Below are 27,895 nucleotides of genomic sequence, written 5' to 3' on the forward strand. Positions count from 1 at the left end.
AACAGGAATGAATTTTGGACAACTTTGGAAACAAGGGAGAACACAGAGCATCTCTCGGTGACTCAGAACTCTTCTGTGCCCAGGGAGTAGTTTACCCCCTAGGGAAAATGTGGTCCCATCACCTTGAGCGGCATTTTCACCCATCTGGACCTGTAATTAGAATAACGTGATCCTAGTTTTCACTGATGCCACCTTTTAATCTATTTGATTTGTTTCATCATGGATATTGTTTATTTCCTGATTACAGTCTGATTCTCCCCAAAGCTGCTGAAATGCATGACCATGCACACAGAATAAAACATCTAAAAAGTTTACATATTCTTCAGATAAGAAGACTAATATGCTACTTCCAGTTCTGGACTGCAGCCTGTTAGACAACAGCAAGCGTAACCAGAATAAAAATTTGTGACCGATCACATCAATAACTTTAATGAAACCTTGTCTGGTGAATTTTAGACTGAAACAGGGTATTTTCAGAAAGATTTACTCTCACTTATAACATACCTTAGGATCCAACTTGCCAGTCATCTTCTTCAGTAGTTCATAAAGCTGGATAGCATTACCTTGGGAATACCAGCCGGGCTTGTCCAGTGATAGCAGAGCCTCCTGCTCCTCGTCATTCTCTGAAATCACCAAGCAAAATCACCCGCTGTTAGCGAGAGCAGCCCATGCTCCTGTATTCGTGAGACACGCGAGAAGCTGCCTGGGCACAGCTTGGAGATCGTGGTCTATTTTGACATTAAACCAGCTCCAGTGTCTGGCTCAAGTCCTGGTACTGACTGCAGGTTCAGTCAAGGTGTTTGGTAGCTGGGGGTAGGCAAACATTTCTGAGAAAAGATGCAGCCGAGCCTCGTCTGCAAGGGCTCCAGAAGAGTTGAGGAATCAAAGCCTTCGGCTTTGCCCCCCAGACGCCGCAGCAGTGAAGGCAGGAAGCCACGCAGACCAGACGGATGGAGGAGCTACTACAGATCTAAGGTGAAACCATGAGATTAGAGAGGCTGTAAGAGACAACATGTACCTTTCCCCACAGAGGAATTACCTACTGCTTTTGAACGCTGGCATAAATACAACAAAACAGGCTGAGGTAGCTCTTACGGGCATTCGGCAGCCTTAGATCAGCGCAAACAATGAGCAGTTCCAGTTAACACCTAGTTCAGAAGAAACGATGAGTGGACAATATTGCTGCTGGTGGTGTAATCCACATTGGCATATAGCTACACTGGCACCTGTCAGTGAACTGGAAAAACCAGTAGAAGCTGAAACTCCCCAGTCATCACCCAACTGTGCCATAGACTTCGTTTCTAGCTGGTCCCAAAGCATGTCCTGGTGTCCGTGTAACCTTACTGCTCAGTCAGATCCAGGTGCTATTGCCAGATGAACTCTTAGCTTCTTGCTGGAGCCAAACCACTAGCCTTAGTGAACCAATAAACTAGAATTTCAACAGAAATATTAATGTCTTCTGCCTATTGATGTGGTTAAACAGAAGGGTGATTATGTTATTGAGTCTCAGTTAAACATGTCTTATTTTTTATGCTAGAGACAGACGGGTAGAAGCCAACAGAGTATTTTGATCTGACTTAGGTGTAACATCAGGACTTCAGTTTTTCTGCCGCTTTATAGAATTTTTCAAAAAAAGTACTTAAAATGCGTTAGGAAGAAGACTAAGACAAAGCAAACTTAGCAAACTTCATTTGGTTAGAGACTGCCGAAAGCTGGAATGCAAATTTTGGAGAACAGTGAAATGAAAAGACAGCTTTATGTTTAAGAGCACTGAAGATGTACATAGTGCAGGACATTGGTCCTTGAAAGAAATAAAAAAAGAAGCAAAACCAGGGAAATAGTTATGTGGAGAGAGGCAGTAAATCATTCTTTAATATTATGAATCTAAGAATTTGAATAAACACAGGATTTATTCTCAGACAAAACGATTCTATATTAAGGATGTTTTATAAACTAGGGAAAAACAAGGAAATTCAAAGTTGACACTAACGATTCACGCAGAACTTGTGTGGAAATGTCTTTTCCTTTGTTCTTCTTCAGAAACCTAGCAATAATAATAATAAGTATGATAGCATCCATTAAAAAAATCTTCATTTCCTGACTTTTAAAATACATTTGACCAAACAACTTTTGATCAAACAGAAGTTGTCAAGCTTCAGCAAATTTGTTTTATTTTCCTTGTATTTTTAGACATATTTGTAAGGCTGGCTGAACAAGTAGACAAAATCTTCAAACGATACGGACATAGAAAAAGAAACTTATGAAAACAACTCTTTTGAGCTGCTACCAAAAGTTTCTTGAAATTTGTGAAGGTTTGTACAGCTATCATTGTCTCTCCATTCAGTCAGGAAAATGCTAGAGAAAAATGGAGCTATTATGAAAGGGATTTTCAGAATAACAACATCGCATTTACAGATAGGAGCCCTACGTATTACAGCAGCACCAGAAGGCTCCGGCAAAGAGCAAGACTCTGCTTTGCTACCTCTATGGAAAGGCATGAGGGGCAGTCCCGACTGAAAAAATTCACTCTAATTACAAGGTAGAAGATCTCTCACTCTGTGAGATCTATTACTGTCACCCCTAGCAATGGGATTCATCTTACTTAACTCGATGCATCCGGAATTTAGGTTCTAATTTACAGTTACAATCTGAACTAGTTGGCCAGGCTCCCTCAGTAGGCAGAGAGCACAAGAAGCACTTTCTAGAGGTGCCAGCTCTGGAGAAGGAAAGGATTTAATTAAGTTAGGAACTTTGCTTTTAGGCAATGAAATGAAGGGAAATTTCGAAGCCTGGTTTCCTCCTCTATGCTTGGAGGCAGTAAACAGCATTCAGATGTCTAATTCATTATGGGAGCACCTTGATTTTGGAAGGAGCTTCAGAAACCTGAGGAATTAGGAAAGGTCCTTTATAATATTTGAGTTGTAGGGCTATGGGGATAATGAATCTGAATTGGCAAACCTTGCCTCAAACCATCTCATATTGGCTGCTTGTGCTCACACATCTAGGGGTGACTGTATCAATTTTATTTCTGTAATCTGAGGTGGGAGGAAATTAATGGTGTTTGAGTTGCAGTAAGTCATTAAAAAGAAGGGTTTCTAATCCACTTACATTTTCCCTGTGGCAAAGTATAGTCAAGAAAATTATTCTTCAGCTCTGGCTATTAAGACCTCTTGTAGTAGTTCTGCCATGTAAAAATTGATACAAAACAACTTAAAACCCATTAATGACACCATTGGTTCTGGCCTTGTAATATATCCTTCAGATAGCAGCTACATGACAGCACTGAAGAAATCTGCAAATTTCCTGCAAAAATGCTGCATAAATGTAGTTATGATAGTTCCTAACATATTTTAGATATGCCAAGCCTAACATTGGCTACACTCAGATGAGGAAAACTGCTGCTGACCTTCCTTCCAATTTGCTGTTATTGATTCATAAAAGTTCACTCAAAGGTCAGAAATGCTATAAATACTCCTTCAGCAGGAAGCAACACATATATAGGTGGGGATGCTAATGCTTCAGGTCTTATAAGCTGGGAGGAAAAGGAGATGTCCTGACAATTTTAAACAGACTGCATAACCAACAAGAATTTCTCAGATGATTTAGACAGAGCAACTTGCTTCCTTCTGAAGCCTAATATATCACTGCAACCCAGACTCCTGGCTGTAGACTGAAAACGTGCCACGACAAGAAATGTAAAGGTAGAAAGCAAGTAAAATTAAAATAATTAACCCCCCAAATCGTTCTATTAAAACACTCACCCAAACCTTAACCGTGATTCAGAGCAATTTTCCTGAGGGGAAGCTACTCTTCCTTTTTAAAAATAACAACAAAAACTTGACACATGCTGGGGCAATATTAATATTGCTGGAATGGTGTTTTGCATATTGCTGTGTCTAACAGCTTGGGAAATGTTTTCTGATTCAGAAATGTACTCCCATCACCGTTAGCAGATATGTTTTTTCAGATAAACCAATTCACTAACAAGACTCAATATCATTTTTCTTGTGAGAATTTGCTTGCCTGCTTTTAAATGCGAGTTGCAGGTTCATAACACAGGCTGAGGAACATCTGGTTTCGTTCTGAATGAATATGCAAAAAGTAATCAGTGAAGCTTATTCCCATTTAAATGACAAGTGATGGTAATTTACTTTGGCACAGAATCGCTCCTTGGGAAATTCTTTGCACACGCTTGCTTACTGCCGTCTGCTTTGCTATCCGTTTATGGGTTATACTTGCCCAGATGGAAACCTGAACACGTGCGGCGCTGAGGTTGTGTCCACACTAAATGTTCAGCCCAAGATCTGAACGTGGAGCTCTGTCCTTAACCTGGCTGGCGTTTACACTGTTATACCCCAGCCCATGGGATGGGGCTCTCGTTTGGGAAGCCCGAGGTTAAGAGAGAAGCTAAGAGGCGAGGGTGAACTTACACTTCGGCAGTCACTCACCTCTCTTCAGCCGCACCTACGCCGAGGTTAATTTTCATCAGGTCCCCAGCCCCGAGGCCACCACCCAGCACCGCTCCTCTGGCTGGGCGCCCTACGGCGAGAGCTGGGTACGCGCCGGGGCGAGGGGAGGACCCGCGAGCCCGAGGACACCTCGCACCCACTTGGCCGGGCAGAGACGGGGGTAAGGAAGCGACTCGGAGTGCCCGGAGGCTGCGCCAGCAGAAGCTGTGCCAGGTTTAACCGCAGCGTGTGCGCAGGTCCCCAGCAGCCCCTTCTCCTGTCTGTCTCCTGACAGCCTTTTCCTCGCTGCCATACAAATCTAGTTAGAGCGGCTGTTGGGGTTACTGATACTTTTTGCTCCTTTGAACTGCGCAATGGAATAAAACCAGGCGGTGACCCTGTCGCTGCTCGCGCCTGTACCTGCTCCTGCCTCCTCCTCTTCCTCCCCACGGGCAGCTCTCGTGGACGGGTGTATGTCTTCAGCATTTTGTAAAACAAGTACGTTTTATGATCCACAACTATCATACCGATATGCCTCTCTGTAGTTTAAAATAATGTCATTTCAGGCCCTGAGGACATTAATATGAAAGCCAGGTTATGTTCCAGCCCAGCTTGCAAGCCCGGTCTGATCCTAGATGGCATTTTGAGCTCACTCAAGAAACACAAACTCTCTTTTCCAGAAGGGGACTCGGGGCAGGAAAGCACATCGTTTTACAGTCAAGACAAAGGGACCTGCACAAGTAAAATCCTTCTGGTGGCTTCTTCCAGTTGTAAAGGGGATGAGATGGGATGACGTAAGCTGCAGAGCTCCTCTGGGGCCATGCTCTCCACGGAGAAAGCAAGTACTTACAAGCTTGCTGGGGGTAAAACTTCACACCCCACGGGCACCCTTCTGTAGGGCAGCACCCCAAATTCCTATGTATAGATCAACCACTTTTGCTGGGTGGTGTCCAGGATCCATGCAGATATTACTGTGTGTTTTACCATCCCTGAACTACTTCTGTGCCCTGGAAGCAGCTGAGAAAACCATCTGCCCGACACGTGCACCAGCGCTTGCCAGTCTCCTGTCTGACTGGATGACTGCAGGGAAGTGATAAAGAACAAATTATTCCCTTAGCACGATGTGCTGAAATAAAAGGCTAAGGCTTCCCAAAGTGACTTTGGCCGTCTCCATTTTTGGCTGTCCAATCTGATTTTTTTCAGAAAAAGCCTGAAGATCAGCTCCCCTTCCTGCCCTTGTATCATTCTGCCTTCTTTGGGGTGGCTTATAGTTGGTGAGACAAAGGTGAAACTAATCAAAGTAAAAATTCAGTTCTGAAAACTGGAACATGATTTTTAATTTTACATAGGCAGTGATATATCTTTCTTATGCTTAGCAATCCCAACATATATGTGCTCATTCATGTGGAGGACTAAATAACAGTACTACTAAAAGCTGGAAACACTCTGAAAGAACACCACAGGTAAAGCTGAGAGAAAAATACAGACACTATCCTGTGAAAAAAATAAACTATTTCATAATAATTCATAAGTGCTACTTATCCGATTAGTAACAATCCCTTTTCTCACGATGGACTTCTGTTCTTTTGCTCATTTATAAGGCCTGGTAAGACCAAAGTACAAGACAGTGTATTTTCAAATTGCCCTAGGCATAGAAGAACCACAGACTCTTTAGAGAAGAGAAACAAACAAACAAACAAACAAATAGTTTTAGATTTTTAGTTTTACTAAAACCTTTTTATTTTTTATTAAAATCTGCCTTAGTGCTTAATTGTGCCAAGCAACAGCCTACATAGAGACAAGATTGAAGGTTTACTTGTTTGTAGGAAAATCAGTATTTCCTTTAGAGAAGTCAGCAAGGAAGTTTCTTTAGGAAGTTTTGATTACTGTGTTACAGGAACTGAAAATAATAGCTCATTACAGATTTAGTAATTTGTTTTCTGATCTGTCAAAGCATTAACTTTATAACTTCCCAGGAACAGTCTGGCTAATGAACAAAGTGTTTCTGTTTAAAAAATTCGTATGATGAAATACAAGCAAGGCCTCTTTTTCCTTGGAAAAGGAAAATCAGTTTTTTTTTGAGAATGATTCATCTGCAAGTTCATTTTTAAATGTAGTTCATGCGCAGATTTGGTGAAGCTTTTTCTGTAATTGTATTTAATTGTATTTATAACTCAGAGAACTTCTATTTTGGAAGGGTAAGAGGGACATAAATACAGAATTTAATTTCTTCTTCTTCTTCTTTTTTTTTTTTTTTTTTTTAATCCGGATCTTTGGAGAAGTACAAAATGGCCAGATAAGAAATAAATTCCTTCCCCAGAACAGTTTTATTCTGGAGCTCATTTGTTTTGTAAGAAGTCTCCAGAGCCTTATAAATGAAGAACTCCCAATATACAGACAAATGTCCCCAAATAACCCTATCAATATTAATATCATAGTCATCCTACAGATCCCTGTATAATTATGGAGAGAGACAGGCTTTTCCAGAAAGCATTTTAAATTCAAGTAAGCTAGGAGAGGGATGGTAATTGAGGAAAAAAAAAAAGATGTAATCATTTCAGGAACATGCAGTTCGGTTCAAGCAACTGTCTATAACCTTTCTTACTAGGGTGTGCTTCAGTGCTGTACAAAAATTTGAAGAGTGGATGGAAGCAGAAGATGGAGGGAAGCACAGAAGATGAGATGAGGGCCACCAGTCAGTTCTGACCTAACCTGTCACTTCAGAAAAATGTCTCAATTAATTTCAATAATTAAAATAAAACTAAGACACACAAAGCATCTTCTTTGCACTGTGCAGACTGTAATCTCTCAGCTTATCCTAACCCTCTAAGTGTCTCTAGCAATACCTACTGAAATAAAGCTTACTGGAATTTGCTCTTGGACCATACTCTTCCACACTGAAAATCGACACTGCAGTGTGGTGGAGAAAAACTTCCTGCTGTTCATTTACTTTGGCCTCAGACATTAAAAAACCCCACCACCAACAAAAAAAGAACAAAAGCTCTTTAATCCTCAGTTACAGAAAGTCTAAGAACTTTTTTCCCCCCTACATCTTAATATTTCAGGTATAAAATAAATTACATAAACTAGAATAGACCATTTGATTCTGAACAACCATATCTCCACAAAGCAATATATGGACCCTGCTGCAAGAGGCCTTTGTTTTTTATTTCTTCATTTCCCTAAAATACGTTATTTCAAAGGGCATAATAATTGTGAAGCAGACAGAAGCATGCACAGTTATTGCACTTACTCATTTGCCTGGAATACACAACAGACATTTTCATTAACTTTTATATGAAAACTATTTATACAGCCAAGTTGAGTTATGGTTTATAAGAAAGCTCCATTCTTTTTTCCTAACTTATTACACTATCGAAAATCCCTACTTTAAGTTTATTGATCAGTTCTGTCTGAAGTTCCAGCTCTTCAAATAGCAGCTGCCTCTGAAGGGGGCAGTTTTACATCAACCTTTAAAGACTAACTTAAGTTTCAGACTTTCACAGGTAAAAAATGAAATTTGGGAATTAAAAAAATAAAATCCACCCAGGCTCCTGCCTGTTAATTACTGTACAAGCGTTCCGTAGCTGCAGATAGTGGTTATTAAAACCTTGCTCAGACTGTCCCTCTGACTCCGTAATTAAAAAAGAAGAACCCCACCCCACCCCACAACAGTTTCCTTAGCACGGTGCTGCTGCCGAGCCCGGCAAGCTCAGCAAGCGGCGGCGAGAGCATTCCTGGAGAGTGCAGGGGCCCGCCACTGGAGCCTGGGTATCTCCCCACTGCTGTGTGGATGTTAAAAACTCAGACATGTTTTTTTTCTGTCTGAAAAAGGGAGACTTCTCAAAAAAAAAAAAAAAAAAAGAGACAACTTGAAAATAGCTTCTTTTCTCAGTGCTTCACAGCTATCTTGCTATTTAGAAGTTGTGAAGTATGCTCATTCCCAATATTTCTAAACAAAACTGGATGGCTTAGAATAATCAATTTTTTATGGAAATAAAAGCTAACACCTGAAACTACTGAGAGAGGGGTTCTGGCTCCTCTTGACCCAAGACTTCTTTTTATCACATGGCAGAAGAGAAGCATTACATTGCACACTTAAAAATCATACCAATATTAAAAGCATTTGAATGTGGTTGTCAGGGAAGAAACTACCTTGGCATTGCTTCATATATGTACTAAACTGTGAGTATTTTTATAGTTTATTAATAATACTCAGCACTTCAAGTAATAGTAAAAGAAAAAATCTTTAATTATAATCAGAATATGATGGCATTAAATAGTTAAGGACCATTTTCTATTAGAAAAATACAGAAACTGGTTCAGAATCATAGATATGACAGAATATCAAACATACCAGAAAAGAATAAAATATCAAAACAATCACAATGGGTAGTCATGTTCAGTAGCAAATAAGACTTTTTTTCCCTAATACATTTTCTGCCTTCTATTTTCTTTCCCTTTGCTTAAGAAAATGTTCAAGAAGCACCAAAAGACACTTCAGGACCTAACACTGATTTTAGCTTCAGAGAATCTGCCCTTGGAGATATATCTCTGTTCATGTATCATCAATGAATCCCAATGGGGACTTTGCAATCTTATTAACATAAGGAGGACCCCTAGATGCTTTTACCGTATTCTCTGCTGTATTTGATATTATTACTATCCCCTCTAGATTAAAAAAACCCCAAACCTTTAAAAATTTGGGCTTGTGCAGTGCACCCTTGCCACGAGCAATGCGCACATTAAGGTCCATCACAAAAAGCCTTTACCAGAAAGTGCTATAGAAAGAAAACAATTTGGAGTTGCGCTGGTGAGTAATTTGGTGGCACTACGCCAAGTTACAGCTAAACAGGAGAAAAAGGAGCACATAAACTAGGAAACCTCCCCAGACCATGGGTGTGATGGAGGGTGGGCCAGCTGGGGAGCAGGATGGCCAAGCTGCGACCGGCTGCTTGGGTGCGTGCCTTGCCAAGAGGCGTGGGGGAGCCGTGACGGAGGATGCCTTTGGGAAGGAAGGGTGCTTGTCCTCGGGGAATCGTGGTCAGCTGCATACGGGGAGGACGCTGTACCCGTGGTTTGGTCTGGGTTAGTCTGGCTTTTGGGACAGGGAGTCACCTGTTCTGCCACATTTCCTACCTGACTTCGGGCACTTTGTGTGTAAACAGAAGCATTAAAAGCTCCCCCACAGCAGAAGTCCTATGAGTGTAAATATATTAAGGTTCATGAAGTATTTTGGTACAGTGGCAACAATAGCCATTTAAGTGGCTTAGGAGGGAGAAGTGAGATGCAGATGGGAGAGGTGGAACTGGATTTATGTAGACTCTGGATAAAAGAAGAAATAACTGTGCTATGACGTTGCTCAGGCCATGAATGCCAAGATGAGGGATAGCGGGAAAACTTCTCCTGGGGGCCAGAGAAAAGCAGAAATATTTTCACCTTCTTTCCATCGCTCTGTGCCTCTCCTGCCCCTTAGCAGCTCCTGTCTATGTAGGGTGTGCACACCCAGCTCCCTGTTGAGCCTTACAACCTGTGGCAGATGGGAGCAGAAGGGAAGGACAAGACATGTCCTTGTGTGCATGTGACAGAAGATAGAGGGGTGACGGCAAGTTCAGCCTTGAGGTCTGGGGAAAATTCCATGGCCCTGTAGACCACAGTCATGGATGAATTCAAAAGAGGGACAAAGAACGTGACAGGGTTAGAACACTGGCAGATATTTCAGATGCTTTTTAAGGTCTGCTATGGGGCCAGGCATGTCAGAGAACACCAGAATGAAAAAGACCAAGAAATCCTATTCCTATTAGATCTGTTGAGATATAGTAGAACTTCATATTTAATAAACAAAATGAAACATGTTAGGAAATTAATGTTCTAACAAAGAGAAAAAGTTTTTATGTGTGAAAGAGTCACTGAAAATCTCAGAACAATGTAAACAGGTTGGAGATGGAAAGGAAAAATGGAAACTATTCCTTTCTGGCATAAGTACGTTTAGTTACTCTGTGATGGGAAGACTGACATGAAAGATTTGTAGTAATGATTTTTTTGAAGAAGTAAAAGAGAAATGATCCCTGTGACACTTCCTATAATGCTTTTCCAGTTCCTTACCTGTGCACTTTGCGTGGTTTGCAAAACCACTTAGTGTCTATATGAAAATGCACTTTGTTTCTCAGAACCAAGAGCATTGTGCCAGATCTCTGTATGCAGGAATTTCACAGATAAAATCTCTTGCTACTATTATTCCAGAAAAAAATAATCATCTTGGAAGGCTCAGCCTTAGTCTGGCAATATCACAGAGACACCTGGGATCTGTGGACAGTAATAATATATAAAGTGGTTTCACAGCAGATAAGAATCAGGTTAGAATGAACGTGTTTACTGATGAAGAGAGTAAGTCCTGGGGTCGCTAACACTACCTAGAACAACATGCAACATACATATTGAAGTTTAAGACATTTGGACTCCTTTGTGAAAAATAAAGAAAAACTGAAGTACAAAGAGAACGAGGAAGAAAACGGCACATCACTTTTACCTCTTCCCGAGCTTTCAGCTTGCAAGAAGTAATTCCCTTCTGAACATCAGCTGCAGAGGACTTCCTACTCATCTAAACAATGCAGTGTCCCATGATCACTTGCCATCCAAGAAATGTCCAGTTTTGTGTTCTCTGACCTTTGTTGGGTGGGAGAGGCAGAGCTGCTGCTGAACTAAGTAACTATCTAGCCACCTAGGATTTCCTCCACGCAGGATAAGTCCACACCTGCTATCTGTTGCAGCTGTCCTCTGCCACTAACCGCTGTGCAGCGCTCCTGGGTGCTTCGTAAGCATTAGGTAAGCCTTGGTCTTTAGAAACCGGTAAACTGAGGCAGAGATTCAGTGTCATATCAAAGTGAACCAGATCTCAGCCCAGGCTTTGGTCACAATTCCTCCTCGTGTTCCCAGCTCATTTCTAGGGCTTCCTAACTGGCTCCTTTCATTACTTGCTTCCAATAGCAGATCTGATGCCTGCAGTACAAAAATCCACATGTGCTTTCTGTGAAAAACAATTCTGCAGACTAACCTTAATAAAAGCTTGACATTTTGGAAGAACACACAAGAGAACTCTAAAGCTTCTTAATGAAAACCAGCACATACAGATTCATGGAAACTATGCTGAAGGGAAGCTTTCTGCAGTGGTTGCCAGCCCTCATTTTGCCAGGAATGTACCATACACAAACCTCTATATTTGCTCTACTACAAGCTACCTCAATCCCAACTTCCAAATTAATTAAAAATCAAATCACAATGTAACTTTTTATGGGGTTCTCTGTCTAATAATCCAGTTATTTTTGAACCCTACAGAAGAAAACAATTACATGGAGAACAAAGATAAATACCCCCCCCCCCGAATCCTATCACTTATTGCTTACATATATGTGATCTATGCCAAAAAATGAGTTTTCCCTGCGAAGTCATACTGATAAGTCACCCCTGTGACGTAAGTAATCTTTCTTTCTTCCAGAAATTCCTTGTGGATTTCAACAGCTGTTTAAGAACTATAACATGAAGTTTTAACTAAATGTCCACCAACCTAAATTCACACAGGTTTGCACTGAATCTGACTGGTAAAGTTTATGAACTTGTATTGATCCATCCTGCAGGCAGCCAGACCTTGGCACAGGAGTAGACCTGCACAGATCAGAGCTTTCTGATCAGCAGGTAGCCTATCCAGTTGCTAATATACTGGTGCCTAGAGACATCTGAGATGCCCTAAGGTCCTCCAGCACATTAGTCCAAATTGGGAAGGGACGGGTCTTCCATAGGTCCTGTGCCATTTCTGCAAGACCTGTGTTTGGATTCCCTGGGGCTTTTCATTAGCACTGGAGGCCTATGATTAAGCAACAAATGCATCATGGCTGGGATTCAGCTCCAGATGCAGAAATATAATGTAAAGGTTCTGTGATAGGAAGCACAGCCACTGCAGGTTGCAGCACTACATCGATAGGGCCAATGTATTCTGCAGAGTACAGCACAGGCACTGCCGTTTGGGCAGTTGTACAGCCCTCCACTGACCGTGTTGGCTAGCTCTTCATTGCCTACAATGGGAGCTGGCTGAGGAATACCAAATGATAGGTAGCCAGAGAGTCTCTATACACTGTTGTTTCTATATCCATTCCTGGTACTTACTTATTTATTTCAAGGTAGACCTCTGTGACTTCTGACATACAGCATCACCCTTACAATGTAGTCATGAGTCAATTCTTGTTTAAGGGAGGGGCTTGCAACTAAATGGCAAAAAAAAGCTTCTGAAAACTATTCATCTTTATGACACAGGTTTGGCAAGAAAAGAAGCTTTTGAACTAAGCTATCAAGGGCGTAACATCCTACTTGTAAACAGCCGTAGAGTCTGGTAATGATCTGTATGAGTTAATAAGCTTTCCAGGGGAACCTTTTTTATTCCGTGGATGAAATAACAGGTATTTGTTTAACCATCTTATATTAAAATGCACAAGACAGATCAAAAGGAAATATGCATTCTCTTTATGCCAAAACAGCTGCTGACTTGCACATGGTTTGTTTCCCTAGTGTTCCTTTCGGTCTTTTGGTATTTCCACTTTAGCTCTTCCTCCTCAGTCATGGGCAGACACTTATGTGTGCTGGGAAATAGAATGAAGGTGAAAAGAAATATTTCATATAACCAGAAGCAATATTAAAAAACACCTTCTAGTCTAGAATTCTGGATATTGAATTATCTGTATAAATAATTGCTAGACATTCTTCAGGTATTATGTTAAACTAGTCTGAGCTCCCATGCGTCCAATGTAAAGGAGCCACAAACCACTTCTTCATTAAGACTACATCTTAATGTTCTCTTCAGTAAATTAAATTAAGTGAGCTTACACGTCCCTCAGACACAATTGCTTAGTCAACCATTTCAAACTTTCAGCATTTCTATGGAAGACAACTGAAAGAACATGAGAACCAAAGGTACTATTTCAGAAAGGGTCCTAGTAATGCTGCAACAAGAGTTAGTGTTGCAAGTCTTGCTCAGGTATGGAAGATGTTCATTTGCTTTTGTCTTCCACACAGAACTGGTCTTCACGTCAGTAAGAAATCTTCCCTAAATCCCAAGTCTTTTTCAGCATCATATATTGTTATAGTATTACCACACTATAAATGTGCTCTATATTGAGTGCTGACCTCTTTGCTTCTAAATCTTGCACAGCATTTGGCTGTGTTTTCTCAGGGACTATGGAGGAAAAAAATCACCTCCTCTTAATAATCCTTTTACGTGTTGGAGGAGAATTCCCTTAAGCCAGAGAAGTCTGTTTTCTGAACACAGTTTTGTCTGGAATACAAACTGGTCATTTAAGTATTCTGGCTTTGGGTTTGAAAACACAGACTAGGATATGGCAATTCAATTTCTGTGGGGACTCACTACAGAGAGAGGATGGGGTTGACAGGCCCTTAGCAGCTCATTCTGCTGTAAAAACAAGCGGCATTTTGGGGATGAATTGGGCTTCCTAACTGTGGGAGCTTTCATGCCTTATCTCTCTGGTACTGCAGGTACAAACCAGATCAGACTGTGTCATGGTTCCATTCTGTGCTAATACCCTGAAATAAAAGAAGAGAAAATAGCAACACCAGAAGGCGGTCACAAAACTATGAAGGAGGATTTTCTATACAACCTGACTTTTAACGACCTCTCTATCACATGGTCTATGTGTTTAAATGGAATTATATAGAGAAACTGTAGTTATCTCTCTTTAGCTGCAGTTTATATAGTTACTAAATGTTGTTGTTAAAACAAATGCTACTTTTAAATCCTGATGTCACCTCTTTGGCAGCCACGTTTAAAGCATCATCACGACTTACAGATTTTGCAACCTATTTCACAGAAATAGGTTCTTTGATAGACTACTTCTAAGTACACAGGCTTGGAAAGCTTAAAATAATTCACCATATTAAGAAAGCATTTGACATGCTTCTCTATGGAGAAAGCTGCTTCCATTAAAATTAAACATAAATATGACCTGATAACCAATAACCAATTTTAAGAAATCATTGGTATGGAACTGTCTTCCAAAACAAACAACTACTGTAGCTTATTGCTTTCAATAATTTGAAATAATTATTGAATAACTTGAATAATTTCAGTGTAGAACATATCAAGTTAGGAGGTCCAGTTCCTTAAACTTATAGATATCACAGAACCATAAAAAGTAAATCCAGCAGAATTAATTGCAATTACGTTATCTTAATATCCACATTATGATAAATCTTTGGAAAGGGCTAAAAGGATTTTCACAATCAAGACTCTCATGGAGTCCTTATGCAAACACGGTTTACAGTTCTACACTGCTTCTGGATTAGGACATTAGAAATCTTAGTTAAATACGCAAATCTGCCAGAGATATGATTATGGGCAAGTCATTAAATCTCTTGGTGTTTTAGTTCCTTGGCTCTCACAGAAAAGCCACCGCTTTTGTTATTTCACCATTTGTTTATCTGGTCTGCCTGCAGGCTCCTTGTAGACAGAGACTGACTCTTATCACGTGCTTGCACAATACCTTAAAGAATTGGGTTTTGAGTTTTATCCAGGCCTGGAATATAACGTAATATAGTCAATAACTAGGATTTTGCAGTAGTGTTAATTAGTGCAACTCCTTTAGAAAATAAAAATACACTTTCCATACACAAAGAATTCTGGTTTTAGAATTCCTGGCAATTATGCTAAACATGTTTTCCAGTTTTAACAAAAAGAATATTGTTGATATCCAGCTTTTGAAAGCAGCAGCTTCAGCTTTCTTTGAACTAGCTTTCTGTAATATTCTTATCAGCTTTGTGCCAAACACAGTATTTAATATCAAAGGTAATCAGCTGAAGCAACCCCTGCTGTCTTTATGCAGAAGCACATTGCGCTTTTTCACTGTTTTGATTTTTGGATAAATAACTTCTTATTCCTTTTATCCTCTAAGGTACTTTGAACACTAGGCAAACATATAAAGAACTTGGCTCAACACATTAATTTTTTCTTTTAAAGAAGGACAGGCATTGGAGAATGCATCCACAGTTCAGCATTCATCTCGATACTGAGAAACAAAGAGATGCCATACTTCAAAGACTATGTAATCTTTTCTTTTTTTTTTTTTTCTTAATAAACAAGGAGTTGTTTATGAACAACAGTAGAAATAATGGGGCCTATCTTTCTATGAAGTTGTGCCTTGCGCTTGGATTCACTGAATGTCTAATAGGCTGCAAAGTCTCATGGATCTTCCAGTAGCTGGGTCATTTGTGGCCAGGCTCTGCTGCATGGATACGCAGGTGTCCAACAAGGGGTAATTTTACACTGCAGCCTTTCTCCGAGCTGGCAGGGACAGACCCATTTTTTCCTCTCCAACCTGTAGAGGCTGTAATATCTCTGAGAATACTAGGTCATACTCAAATGTGGCTGAAATTGCATTACTGATAGAGGTCTGCAGTAGAGGATGGGCATAAGTTCCTACTCACACAAGCCATGTGATTGCATAAACCGAAATGTTTAGGCAAACAGACTAAATGTTAAAGAATTAGCCTGTGTCCTGGTAGCTCCTCTGGCTAATATGGTTGAGGCATTGGCCAAAGAAGCTCAAGAGGCAGCAACCCAACCCAATTTCCAACAGCCATCTCGGCTGATAACAGGTATCTCCCATGACAGTTATGAGGGGCCATCAGCTGAAATCCCAGCGCTTGACCCATGCTCCAGTTTTAGAGTGAATTGCTGTGGTCAGGCCAGCACTGTGCCCTCCTGGTAGAAACAGAAACCAAACTTGGCCACTCAACCTGTAGCTTCTGATGCTCTGTAAAATGCCTGAGTGAGACCAGTCGTTGTCGAGAGTATGTCTAAATGATGCAATGAAAATCTGGTCTCCCAACACTTCTGAAACAAATACCAGTAAAGCCCATTCCAAGAAAAACAGAACAAAATAAAACCACTCCGTTCCTCTCCCTAGGAGAAAGGAATGGCCTCTCTGCTCAGATAGCCTAAATGGATGTACCGTAAGGGAAAGTTTGGCTTTCTTGTTCTTTGGCTACCACACAGCCTAACTACTACAGAGTGGCAAATTACAGCAGCTTAACTATGTCATTGTATGAGCGGATACATGTACCATCAGTGCAAACTGCAGAGTGGCCCCTTGCATAATTTTACAAAAGGGTTATAAATGATACACTGCCAATCAGTAATAAAAAAGTACTTTGAATTTCAAACACTTGTTTTTATGAGGCAATGACTGTCAAATATGGTAGCCAAGGACTCTGAAAACTACCAGAAAAAATGAAGCTTTATGCCAACATTTTGCTATCATCTGTTAAAAATGTATTGTGTCTGTCTGTGCCTGCAAAAGGATGAGGGCATGCACTGGCCCAACTTTATTTTGCTTTTTGCATCTGTTTTAAATGCTTCCACATAAACCTACCGTATTGAACATGTAAAAAACAAAATCCAGACTGTTACTGTCAACTAAGACTATGTTTATCAAACATGAAATAAAATTTAACTGTTAGAAAAAAGGTCCTTAACTACCTAAAAGAGGTCTCCCATCTTATCTATCCCATGGCTTAATTGCAAACGTTGATGACACGATAGGAAATAATCACCTCTATTCTCAAATGATTCCCAAACTATACACAGGTACTATCTAGCAAACTTTAAAAAGATTAATTGGTAAATCCATTTGATTATAAGGTAACATATGCTGATTTTTTAAATGTTTGTCTACAGTGCATAAATCATATTGGGAAACCAGAAGGCCCCGAGACAGCTGTTTACACTGTCAGAAAAAAATCTGTTGGGTGGCTGATATTTGTGCAAATGTGGTACACAAAGTGGAATAGTTTTAGACTAAGATCATGTAAACAAGAATGGGAGGTGCAACAGTCGGCCAAGAAGCCTGACATTGTAGATTTTGGGAAATACTGTCTGAGCTTCTTCAGTAGATGATGAATATCTCTATGAAAACAAACCCTGTTATATGAAATTAAATTTGTTTGTATGTGTGTCCCACTGTCAGCCCTGCTGGCCCACCCTAGGCTGCTTTTCAGAAAGTGAAATCAGGCATTGACCATGCTGCTGCAGATGGTGTCAGCTGAAGGAATCATCTTTATAAGGCACTTCCATAATCCTTATGCATTTTCATAATAAAAAATAAAACACTCAGGTTCTATTACTGAATATGAAGATCTTTCTATATCATCATCCATACCAATTAGCTGCTTAAAAAGAAACTCCTCTTTCTCCCGAAATGCTGGATAAAATTAAAATCTCTAGCTGAGATAAGAGTGAAGAATTATTTCTCATTGGTGGCTTGGTTATAGAACCAGATACTTTATCCCTTAAAACAGTGGACCTCCTACTACCAGCTACATACAGAACCTGTTTCTGATATTAAAGAGTTAGGTGACTCTTGATCTTAACATCATGATCTCACGAGGTACAAAAAGATCTAGTTTTGAAAACTAGAGTACAAAAGATGATTATTTATTAGTTATAACCCTTCTTTCTCTCTCCTAAATAGCCAGAAAATACATGGAAAAAAGTGTCAATACACTATAAAGAATTGCTAAACAAGATTTCCTTGAAAAGAATGGCATTGCTTTCACAGACCACGTGGCACCGTGGGATGTTATAACAATATAAAGGCAGTCATTTTAGAAGACATATGGGAAATATTTATGGACTTTATTCCTCTTGAATAATGCAGTCCTCAGCCAGTGCAACCTTTACATGCCACTCTGTCACAAGCTCTCAGCAAATATGCATTATTATGTGGCCTCACGTTATAGATTATTTCCAGACAGGCTGATATGAAGAGGCACCATCTCCAGAAGAAAGGCAGAAAGCACAGCTGCATTAAATAAAGAAACACCCCGAGTCATTGGAAGAATAGATTACACAGGTGTCCTTTGCTGATGGTGTTGTTATTCTGCTCGTGTCTTCTGAGAAGCGGGAAGAGGGGCCCCTTTGTGGTCCCCCCCCAGAACCTTCCTGAGCTCAGACAGCCTCTGGGAGGGCAGCGCCGCATCCCCTGCTGCGGCTGGGGGCAAGCTGGGAGGGCCAATCCACGCAGCACACGGGTAAATCATTTTAAGCTATCTGATGCATTGGACTTATTTCAAAAGTCCTCCTTAAGGCAGTGGTAGAAGTCAAAAGGCAAAGACTTGAAATTCAGAAAACCCCATCAGAGTGAACCCCCTCTCCTCTGTGCGTTTACAAGTGCTGCTCTGCTCTTACTCTGCCTCCTCCCATGCTCTCCCTTCCCACCACCTGGCTCCCCCAGCCCCTCTCCAATTCATCTTGGTCTCACACACATGCCTCTGCATTTACGTCAGATTTTCCTTACCCCCATCTCCTCTGCTGCTCGTGGGGGGAGCAGCGGACCTCTGAGCTTCAGTGTTCAGTGGTAAGGATGTACCAGGGATCCATGTCAAACAACGGAAGAAAAAGTCCTATTTAATCCCCGCAATGACTTGTGGCTGGAGGAGCTCAGTACAGACCAGATCTGTGGAAAACGTGACAGTCTTTGCAGACTGAGGACCACAGCCCCTACATTTGGGTAAGGATTCACAGGTGCAGCAGAAGACCAGGTTCCTATCAGGAGAGTGAGCTCTCTGCCAAATATCAAATCTCTGCATAAAACCACCAACACTTGTGCTGTCATATCTGTCATGAGCTAAAGGCTAAATCTAAAACTATTTTTAAATTTAAATTTGAATCTACATTTAAATATGAAGTTCTGATGAAGTAAAGCAAGACAAGATTGGTAAAGAGAGGTGATTGGAACAACTAAAATAGCCAAAAAGAGTAGACAAGCTTTCTTGAGTTTTACCCTCTCAGGCTCATGTAAAAGAAAAAAACCCATCATGTTTTTCTTAACAAAGCAGCCTTCACTGTAGAGGTAGCAACTGAGATACCTATTATATAGCAATTATAGCAACTGAACTATATTGTAGACTCAATTCAATGTGTTTTAGTTGAAAATTTAATCAGAATTTTCTAGAGGTGGCATTTATGTTCTTCAACTAAGTGAATAATGTAAGACTACTTAAATGATATATTCCCTTGTAATGGTGCAATATGATCCGTTTCAAAATGTCCATATTTTTAATAGATATTCTACAGTTTTACTAAAGGTCTTTAAAATATTTACTGGGTAGTATTTTGGTATTCTTCTGGAGGTAAAGGCTGAAGTCTCTAATAAAAAGAATGACCTAAAAAGAAGTTATACAGCTTACACATTTAACTTCCAGGAAAATGAAGGCACTCCCATCCTGATCCCACTCCTCAGGCCTAGAAGGCCTTGAGAGTATAAAAGCATAAAAATAGCTATATAGGATCAGCCCTGGTTCTCCACCCAGTTCTGTATCCCATCTCTGGCAACAGTCAAGCCCAGATGTCGCAGAAGATGGCAGAAGAAAACTTAAACAGCAGACATGGGATCACCGCCGCCTTCTGAAGACTCGAAGCCCTTAATAATCAAAGACAGTCTTCAGTCTAGAAGTATGTCATTTTATATCCTGTCCCCTTATTTTCTTTTCTAATTGGTTCTTTCAGTTTATAGCATTTTCCTGTATTTTAGAAGGCTAGAGAAGAATGACTGAGGGAGGAAAAAAGCTTCTGCAGTGAGTTGTTAAAGTGGCAGTTTCCAGAGAATTGTAAAAAATTGGAGAACTGAGAGTTTCCTAAATTGGGGGCTACATCATGTAGCAGAGGCACCATAAGCTGGACAGAAATTCAAGTGCGGGAGTAAGGCAGACAGCCTGGAAGTGCAATTGAAAGTGGGCTTTGAAAACCTGAGACTCTCTGCAGGAGAAGGAGAGCGGGTTTGTTTCTCTGGACGTTGGATAAGGGCACGCGATCTCACAGAAATACGGCATCCACTGGCACTCCATACATAGGGTTGTTTTCCGCCTGTACATATATGTACACACATATATGAAGATATCATACACTCTTAAATATGCATTGTACATTCAGACACTGAACAGTCAGCAACACATTTTCAGTTTATCAAAAAAACAGATCAAAAAAGACAGTAACTGTTCCTGAGCTGGAAACAAAAGATACAAAAGTCTTATTTAGGACTGACCAAGTGAGAATTCCCTGTGCATACAGAGATATAGAAGGCTCTCAGGGAATTTAGGGCTGCCTTTAGCATTTCTATTTTAATTTTGCATTCTAAAAAATATGTTCAACAATGATCAGAACTGGCAGTCAGGCTAGTAATTTGACAAACATTAACGAGTGATGTGATAAAGGGAAAGCTCTGTTGTCAAATGTTACAGAAATCTTGGTGTACTGCAGATTATCAGATGAGTCACAACTATATTTGTTATTTGTATTCCTTCAAGTCCTTCATGGAATGATATATTATTTTAAGCTGGATGTAGCTGTTGAAAGCAAAGAAAATCCTACATTTTCAACATAGGATTTATACAAACATTTTCAACTTGATCCTTAGATCCAATAGCTCAAGATACTACTAGTACTTTCAAGAACCATTTAAAGAATTTCCCTGTGTAAAAGAAAATGTAACCTTGTCAATAACAAGTAAATATGGGGTATTCATATTATGGGAGTAAAGTTTTTTTGTATAGCATTGTACTCATAAACTATGTGCTTTGCTACATAAGCTACACCTAAATAGAAAAACAGTTTTGCCAGGTAAAAATAAATGTTGCTGTTCTAAAACCTGGAAAGATACATATAAAGTGTTCCTCCATTCGACAGAATGGTACTTTGAAAGAAAATGATGCAAATTAAATAATTAATTATTGTGCTTTTCAGTACCTCCATTCAATAAAAAGCAGTCACACGAATCTTTTAAGATTTCAAACAGTGTTTTGGTTGCTTTAAATGATGCATGTCTTGAAACTCAAATGAAGCATTGATGAACTTTTAATTTTGCAATTAAAAATTTTTTTCGTGGTTTCGAAACGGATTAGTTCTAAAATTACTTTACTGAAAAAACATTTCTGCAGAGCAGTTATCCAATATCACATTTCTAGACAATGCCTCCTTTGTCATCTTGTCCTATTTCTTATCCTCCTTCAAATGTTTACTGAACATAGCCACCTTGTATTGGGTTTATGTGGCAAGGTTTTGGTAGCAGGGGGGTACAGGGGTGGCTTCTGTGAGAAGCTGCTGGAAGCTTCCCCCATGTCCGACAGAGCCAATGCCAGCCGGCTCCAAGACCGACCCGCCGCTGGCCAAGGCCGAGCCCATCAGCGATGGTGGTAGCGCCTCTGGGAGAACAGATTTGAGAAGTTGCTGTGGCACAGAAACTGCAGCCAGAGAGAGGAGTGAGAAAATGTGAGAGCACCAGCCCTGCAGCCCCCCAGGTCAGTGCAGAAGGAGGGGAGGAGATGCTCCAGGCATCAGAGCAGATTCCCCTGCAGCCCGTGGTGATGAAGACCATGGGGAGGCAGGCTGTCCCCCTGCAGCCCAGGGAGGTCCACGGGGGAGCAGATCTCCACCTGCAGCCCAGGGAGGACCCCACGCCGGAGCAGGTGGGTGCCCGAAGGAGGCTGTGACCCCGTGGGAAGCCCACGCTGGAGCAGGCTCCTGGCAGGACCTGTGGCCCCGTGGAGAGAGGAGCCCACGCTGGAGCAGGTTTTCTGGCAGGACTTGTGACCCCGTGGGGGACCCGCGCTGGAGCAGTCTGTGCCTGAAGGACTGCAGCCCGTGGAAGGGACCCACGCTGGAGCAGTTCATGAAGAACTGCAGCCCGTGGGAAGGACCCACGTTGGAGAAGTTCTTGGAGGACTGTCTCCCGTGGGAGGGACCCCACGCTGGAGCAGAGGAAGAGTGTGATGACTCCTGCCCCTTCAGGAGGAAGGAGTGGCAGAGACAATGTGTGATGAACTGATGGCAACCCCCATTCCCTGTCCCCCTGCTCCACTGAAGGGGGAGGAGGTAGAAAAAATCAGGAGTGATGCTGTGCCTGGGAAGAAGGGAGGGGTGGGGGGAAGGTATTTTAAGATTTGGTTTTATTTCTCATTACCCTACTCTGATTTGATTGGTAATAAATTAAATTAATTTTTTTTCCCAGCTTGAGTCTGTTTTGCCCATGACAGTAATTGGTGAGTGATCTCTCCCTGTCCTTATCTCAACCCACAAGCCTTTCATTATATTTTCTCTCCCCTGTCCAGCTGGGGAGAGGAGTGATAGAGCAGCTTTGGTGGGCACCTGCCATCCAGCCAGGGTCAGCCCACCACACGCCTTTTTGAAATTATTCACTGAAAAGAATTTATCCTTCTCTTTAGTAAACTTCAAAACCTTCCCCTTAGTAAATCTGCAGCAAAAATCCTGTTATATGTAACTAAAATTTAGCTCCAGTACATAATGCAACACTTGGGGTGTTTGAAATTAAGAACACATTCCATATTTTGTGCCTTAAGTCCATTTATAACACAATTCCTTTGGAATAGAAGGGAATATGGTATTATTGGGAATTTATTGTAATTTGGACCCATTGTTGGGTGGAAGAACATGGCTGAAACTCAGCCCTGGAGAAATGGGTAGGATTGATAAGGAGTTACTTCAGTTCATTTTCTGCAACAAATTTCTTCACGGAACATGATTTGTATCACTTACCGCATCTTTTTTCCCTAAATTACACTAACAAAAGTTTACTCTTTGTGATTTAAGAAAAAATTTACTGTGATGTCCACCTCTACTTTTTTTCCTATTTCAAAGCAAAAATAAGGAAATTTTGTCTCCCTGATATATTATGTCCAGTGGTCTCAGAGAAGAGAGGGTCTGAAGCACAGGGGCTAAACTCTTATTCTGCCTGGTCTATTGTGGCAAAAGTAAGACAGAAACTAGAAACTGAAATTCTGAAATTTCAGTGGTTGTGCTATGAAAGAAAGCCTTAAAAAAATTCTGGAAACTGGAAAACTGCCCCCCGCAATGTATTAGAAGCTCCACCATATGCAGTTTCAGAAATGAGCTGTGTTCCTTGGTATCTGCGGTGACTGTTTGAAACTATCAGTGCCTACCCTGAAGCTATACATTTATTGGGAGGAAGACAGAGGGAGGGCAGCAAAAGATACGTTATAAAAATATATTATTATTTCAGACATTTTCTCATAGAATTGCTCCTATTTTGATGGTTTAAACTTCACGTACTCTTAAACAAGCTCTTCACTACTTCAAAACGTGTCTCTCAAAACGTGTCCTAAATGTATAATTCTTTGCTTTGAATGTTCTGGTTGGTCTTTCAGAAGAAACCAGTTACTGTCAATCGAATACAAATACATATATATAAAAAAAATCCATTCACAGGTTAGCGGTTTCAGCAAATTATTTATCTGATGATTGCTTTAGTTATCTTTGTGTCCTTTATCTATTTAGATAGTGAGGGCTCCAGAACAGAAACTACTTTTTATTCTGCATTAATAAGGTATTCATGTAATGATTGATCAACCCTCACTTGAGCCTCTTTGCAATGCCAAAATATAAAATGAATGAAAACCAGTTAATTCAGTAAGAGGACTCCAGGGAATGCTGTTCCTGTTTGAACACATGAGAAAGAAACAAGCTTCATGGAAATTGGTACTTACAATCTATAAGGTGATTAAGCTAATGCTACGCTATTTCTCAACGCAGACAGTAATTTCAAGTCTTCTCCCTCTGTTCTGCCCTTGTTTGCACAAAAAAACCTTGTCAAAATATCTTTGAGCTTTTTGGCTGTCTATTAAATTTACTGAAACTGGCCAATAGGTTCCAAAGTTGCTGGCTGGATTACTGACAGAGGGACACAGCAGGATTTCCTTAGGAAGTCAGGCTAATCAGATTGTTTAAAAAAAAATCTAAAGTGAATTACATTTTATTTTCAATTTGCATTATATGAATCTAAATAAAATGCTTGCAGAACTGTGCCTGTTTCACCCTTTATGTTTTTGCCCTCCCCACCCCGCCCCCTTTTCATACAAATAGTTTCAGTTTCCCTTCTGAGCTTATTTTTTTTCAAATTGTCAACTTGGCAGTTTCCTATTTGAACTAATCCTTTAAAAATCACATTTAAGATATTTCTTCCTTACTTTCTTATATAAATATGTGAAACATTAAAATGCAGTTTCAATATACATTTCCACTGCTCATTTTAGTTTTACTGTAAAAGTTCCACAGGCAAAATTTATTTTGGGCTGGAACAGCTGACTTTCCTGTCATAAAATGCTAAAATATAGTTCAATATATGCTGACTTATGCTATTTTGGATATAAGATTAATTTTCAGGTAACACTTAATCATAAAGGTATTTACCAAAATATGGAAAATGAACCGTCTTCAGCCATGTTACTGTTGTTATTTGTAGTTCAATGAACACTGCTCCTATAAACCTCTTTTGTTACAACCTTAATTACCTAATGGACAACATTGCCAAACGTTTCAGAATGTTTTAATTAAATTAAGTGGGTACACAGGCACTTCCTTTTCACCTACTCTGTCATTATTTAGCCAAAATACACACATTTAATACTGTTAGATTTCCACCATAAATCATTTCCTTCAGCCTTGCAATTTTATTTGTACCGTTCTTTGAATTTCCTTTAAATTCTTGAAATATTTCTGCTGTGTTTTTTCCCAGAACTAAATTTCATTTTCTGTGTATGACCTTGTCAGCACAATAAAGAAAAGGATTCTTACTTTTTCATTAATGATGCAATATCTGAGCCCTGATGCCATTTTTAATTACTGTCGCAGCTCTGCCTGTTCATGGTCCTCAGTACTGTAATTCTTAATATCTCAGTGCTCCTCAGTCTTAAGAGAAATTTTTACTTATATCTCTGGAAGATTCTTGTGTAGAGCTCATGTTTCCCCCCAGTGCTAGATTTTCAAAATATGCTGTCCAGTTGTCCAGTCCTCTTACTTTTATTTCTCTTTTTTTTTTTTTTTTGGATAGAGGTAAGCAGATGAGAAGGTACTCATGATTGCAACTTACCAAGAGTTCGGAAGGGTCTTTGGTTTGGGGTATGGGAGAAGAAACCAGGTTTCAAAGCATTTGTGATCACAATGTCAAAATACTCTTCAAAATCGTTCCTAGAAAGTAAAGGAAATTGAATTAATTAAACTAATGAATTAGCTTAAGATGCCACTAAATACTCTTTAAGACTTAAGAAAATAGCAAACCACTTATTTAAGGGATTTCTTCTGTCAGTTTTTTTTCCGATGCTTGTTCAGTGTCACTACTGCCCTTCTCTTCCTGAGGTTGCCAAAAGTGAGAAGACAGCTGGCTGATAACCCACAGTGCTGTACCTTCAGGATCACTTATTATTTGTAAAAAGATGTTCCTTGGCCCAGGGAGTTTTTAAATCGCAGGAGAACATGCAACAGATGACATATTTTAATCTCAGGTGACAACATATGCATAGGCAAGTATAGAAAGGTGTAAATGAGTGATTTTCCTTATAAAGCAGAATATATGAAGTCAAGTGACGGGGTAGGAAGTAACTGAAGATTGAAGACACTTAAACACAGGTGCTTATATTGTTGGTATCAATACTGTATGTACGCACAGGCCTAATGGGGGTCTAAGATGCCACCATAGTCAACAGAGATCTAATTAACACAGCCAGTTAAGTCTAAAGGGTGGTTTCACATACCCTGAAGTTGAAATGCCATTATGTTAGCTGAACTCTTCCTTCAGCCTCCACTAGCTGCTCTGAGTAAATCCCTGCTGGCTACAGGGAAGTTAGACATGTGGCTCACAAATAAACACCTACCAAGTACGAGTCTTAATCTGCCAGCTGAATCCCACCACTAAATTCAGATTTTTCAAAGACCATTAGGTCCATAAGAATACAGATTGATATCTGAACTGTGGAAATCCCACTAATTTAAATGGGATTGAATGTTTCAGCATGGTATATAAGTGGGACATATTTATATTGAGGTGTTTTTAGAGACCTGTATACAAGTCAGTAACATTCAAAGCCAATAGGAAAAATAGGGAATCCTGGGGAACACTCATGCCACCTGTCTTACCATGAGATGGACTATTTCTGGAGATGCCAGTTATTCCTACTCTAGCAAGGGTCTTTATTTTAAGTAATCTAACCTCACTTATTTGAGCAAGTCCAGAGGAGGGCCACGAAGATGATGAGAGGGCTGGAGCACCTCTCCTATGAAGACAGGCTGAGAGGGTTGGGGTTGTTCAGCCTGGAGAAGAGAAGGCTCTGGGGAGACCTTATAGCAGCCTTCCAGTACCTAAAGGGGGCTACAGGAAAGATGGGGAGGGACTTCTTACAAGGGCACGTAGTGATAGGACAAGGGGTAATGGCTTTACACTGAGAGAGGGTAGATTTAGATGAGATGTAAGGAAGAAGTTCTTCCCTGTGAGGGTGGTGAGGCACTGGAACAGGTTGCCCAGAGGCTGTGGATGCCCCCTCCCTGGCAGTGTTCAAGGCCAGGTTGGATGGGGCTTTGGGCAACCTGGTCTACTGGAAGGTGTCCCTGCCCATGGCAGGGGGGTTGGAACTAGGTCATCTTTAAGGTCCCTTCCAACCCAAACCATTCTGTGATTCTATGATTATTACATCATCAAACTGGGAACCAGAGCAAGAAATAACAACAATAATGCCTACCTACAAGATTTGAAGTTACTAAAATATAAAATTAGACAAATGTTGCTTAAAAAGTGTTTTTTTTTAATTATTGGAAAACATAAACATTCCCCATCTATGACATATTTTATGTTATTATAAATGTTTCATTGCTTAGGTGATTTTACTGTCTATAGCATCCAAAAAATGATGGATACTCTTGCATGGAATAAAGATGTCACAGAGGGCAAGCCCAGGATGGGTACAGGCACTAAAATGCTATCAACAGTAGAGGAAGTTTACTGGAACTAAACTAGCTAACTGTGTAATTTTCAAATAATCTACAATCTCCTATGAAACTGAGATATCTTAACAAATAACTGAATGCTCTCCTTATGAGCTTATCTTCAAGCTTTTATTTTGTGCTCTAAATTACATTCCAGCCTTAACACAGAATGTCTTTAAATTTCCTTCCTCTAACAAAATTTTAGCTTTGTCTACTTTTCTCCACTTGTGACCATAGGTAAACCTCTACCTTTTTAAAAGAACCAGTATCGAATATGACAATGGTATGTTTTTAAAATTAGCTTCTGTGTGGAAGATTTCAGAAGCTGAGCAAACAGGCATGGCTCTTCTGTCCTTAGGTGAAAAGTATTGATAGAGGCAAACTTTTCAAATTAGCATACAGCGCAAATAATGCTTCCATGGGTAAGTTAAGCTTGAACTTTCCAAATAAAGCCAACACTTCAGGAGCACAACGAAGACTTGTGGGAACAGTCGTGAGTACTTTGTGTAAAAAATTTGAAACAGAACAGTTTTCACAACATTTGGTTAACTTTTTATTGATTTGTTGAAGAAAAATCTATGTTTTGTGTGAAGAGAGGTGTTAT

The 27,895-nt window shown here is 40.2% G+C and overlaps 1 protein-coding gene across 1 annotated transcript in view; it reads right to left on the bottom strand.

Annotated features, from left to right (window-relative positions):
• NT5DC1 (5'-nucleotidase domain containing 1) overlaps positions 1 to 27,895 on the bottom strand; it is a 148,881-nt gene that overhangs the window by 19,744 nt on the left and 101,242 nt on the right. Inside the window, exons 8-9 of the mRNA XM_010573436.1 lie at positions 25,406 to 25,503; positions 505 to 623 (exon numbers count right to left, since the gene is read on the bottom strand). Coding sequence (XP_010571738.1) covers positions 505 to 623; positions 25,406 to 25,503 — 217 coding nt within the window. The remainder of the gene's footprint in view (positions 1 to 504; positions 624 to 25,405; positions 25,504 to 27,895) is intronic.

Source organism: Haliaeetus leucocephalus, unplaced genomic scaffold (assembly GCF_000737465.1).
Source record: "Haliaeetus leucocephalus isolate CR32 unplaced genomic scaffold, Haliaeetus_leucocephalus-4.0 Scaffold384, whole genome shotgun sequence".
NCBI lineage: Eukaryota > Metazoa > Chordata > Aves > Accipitriformes > Accipitridae > Haliaeetus > Haliaeetus leucocephalus.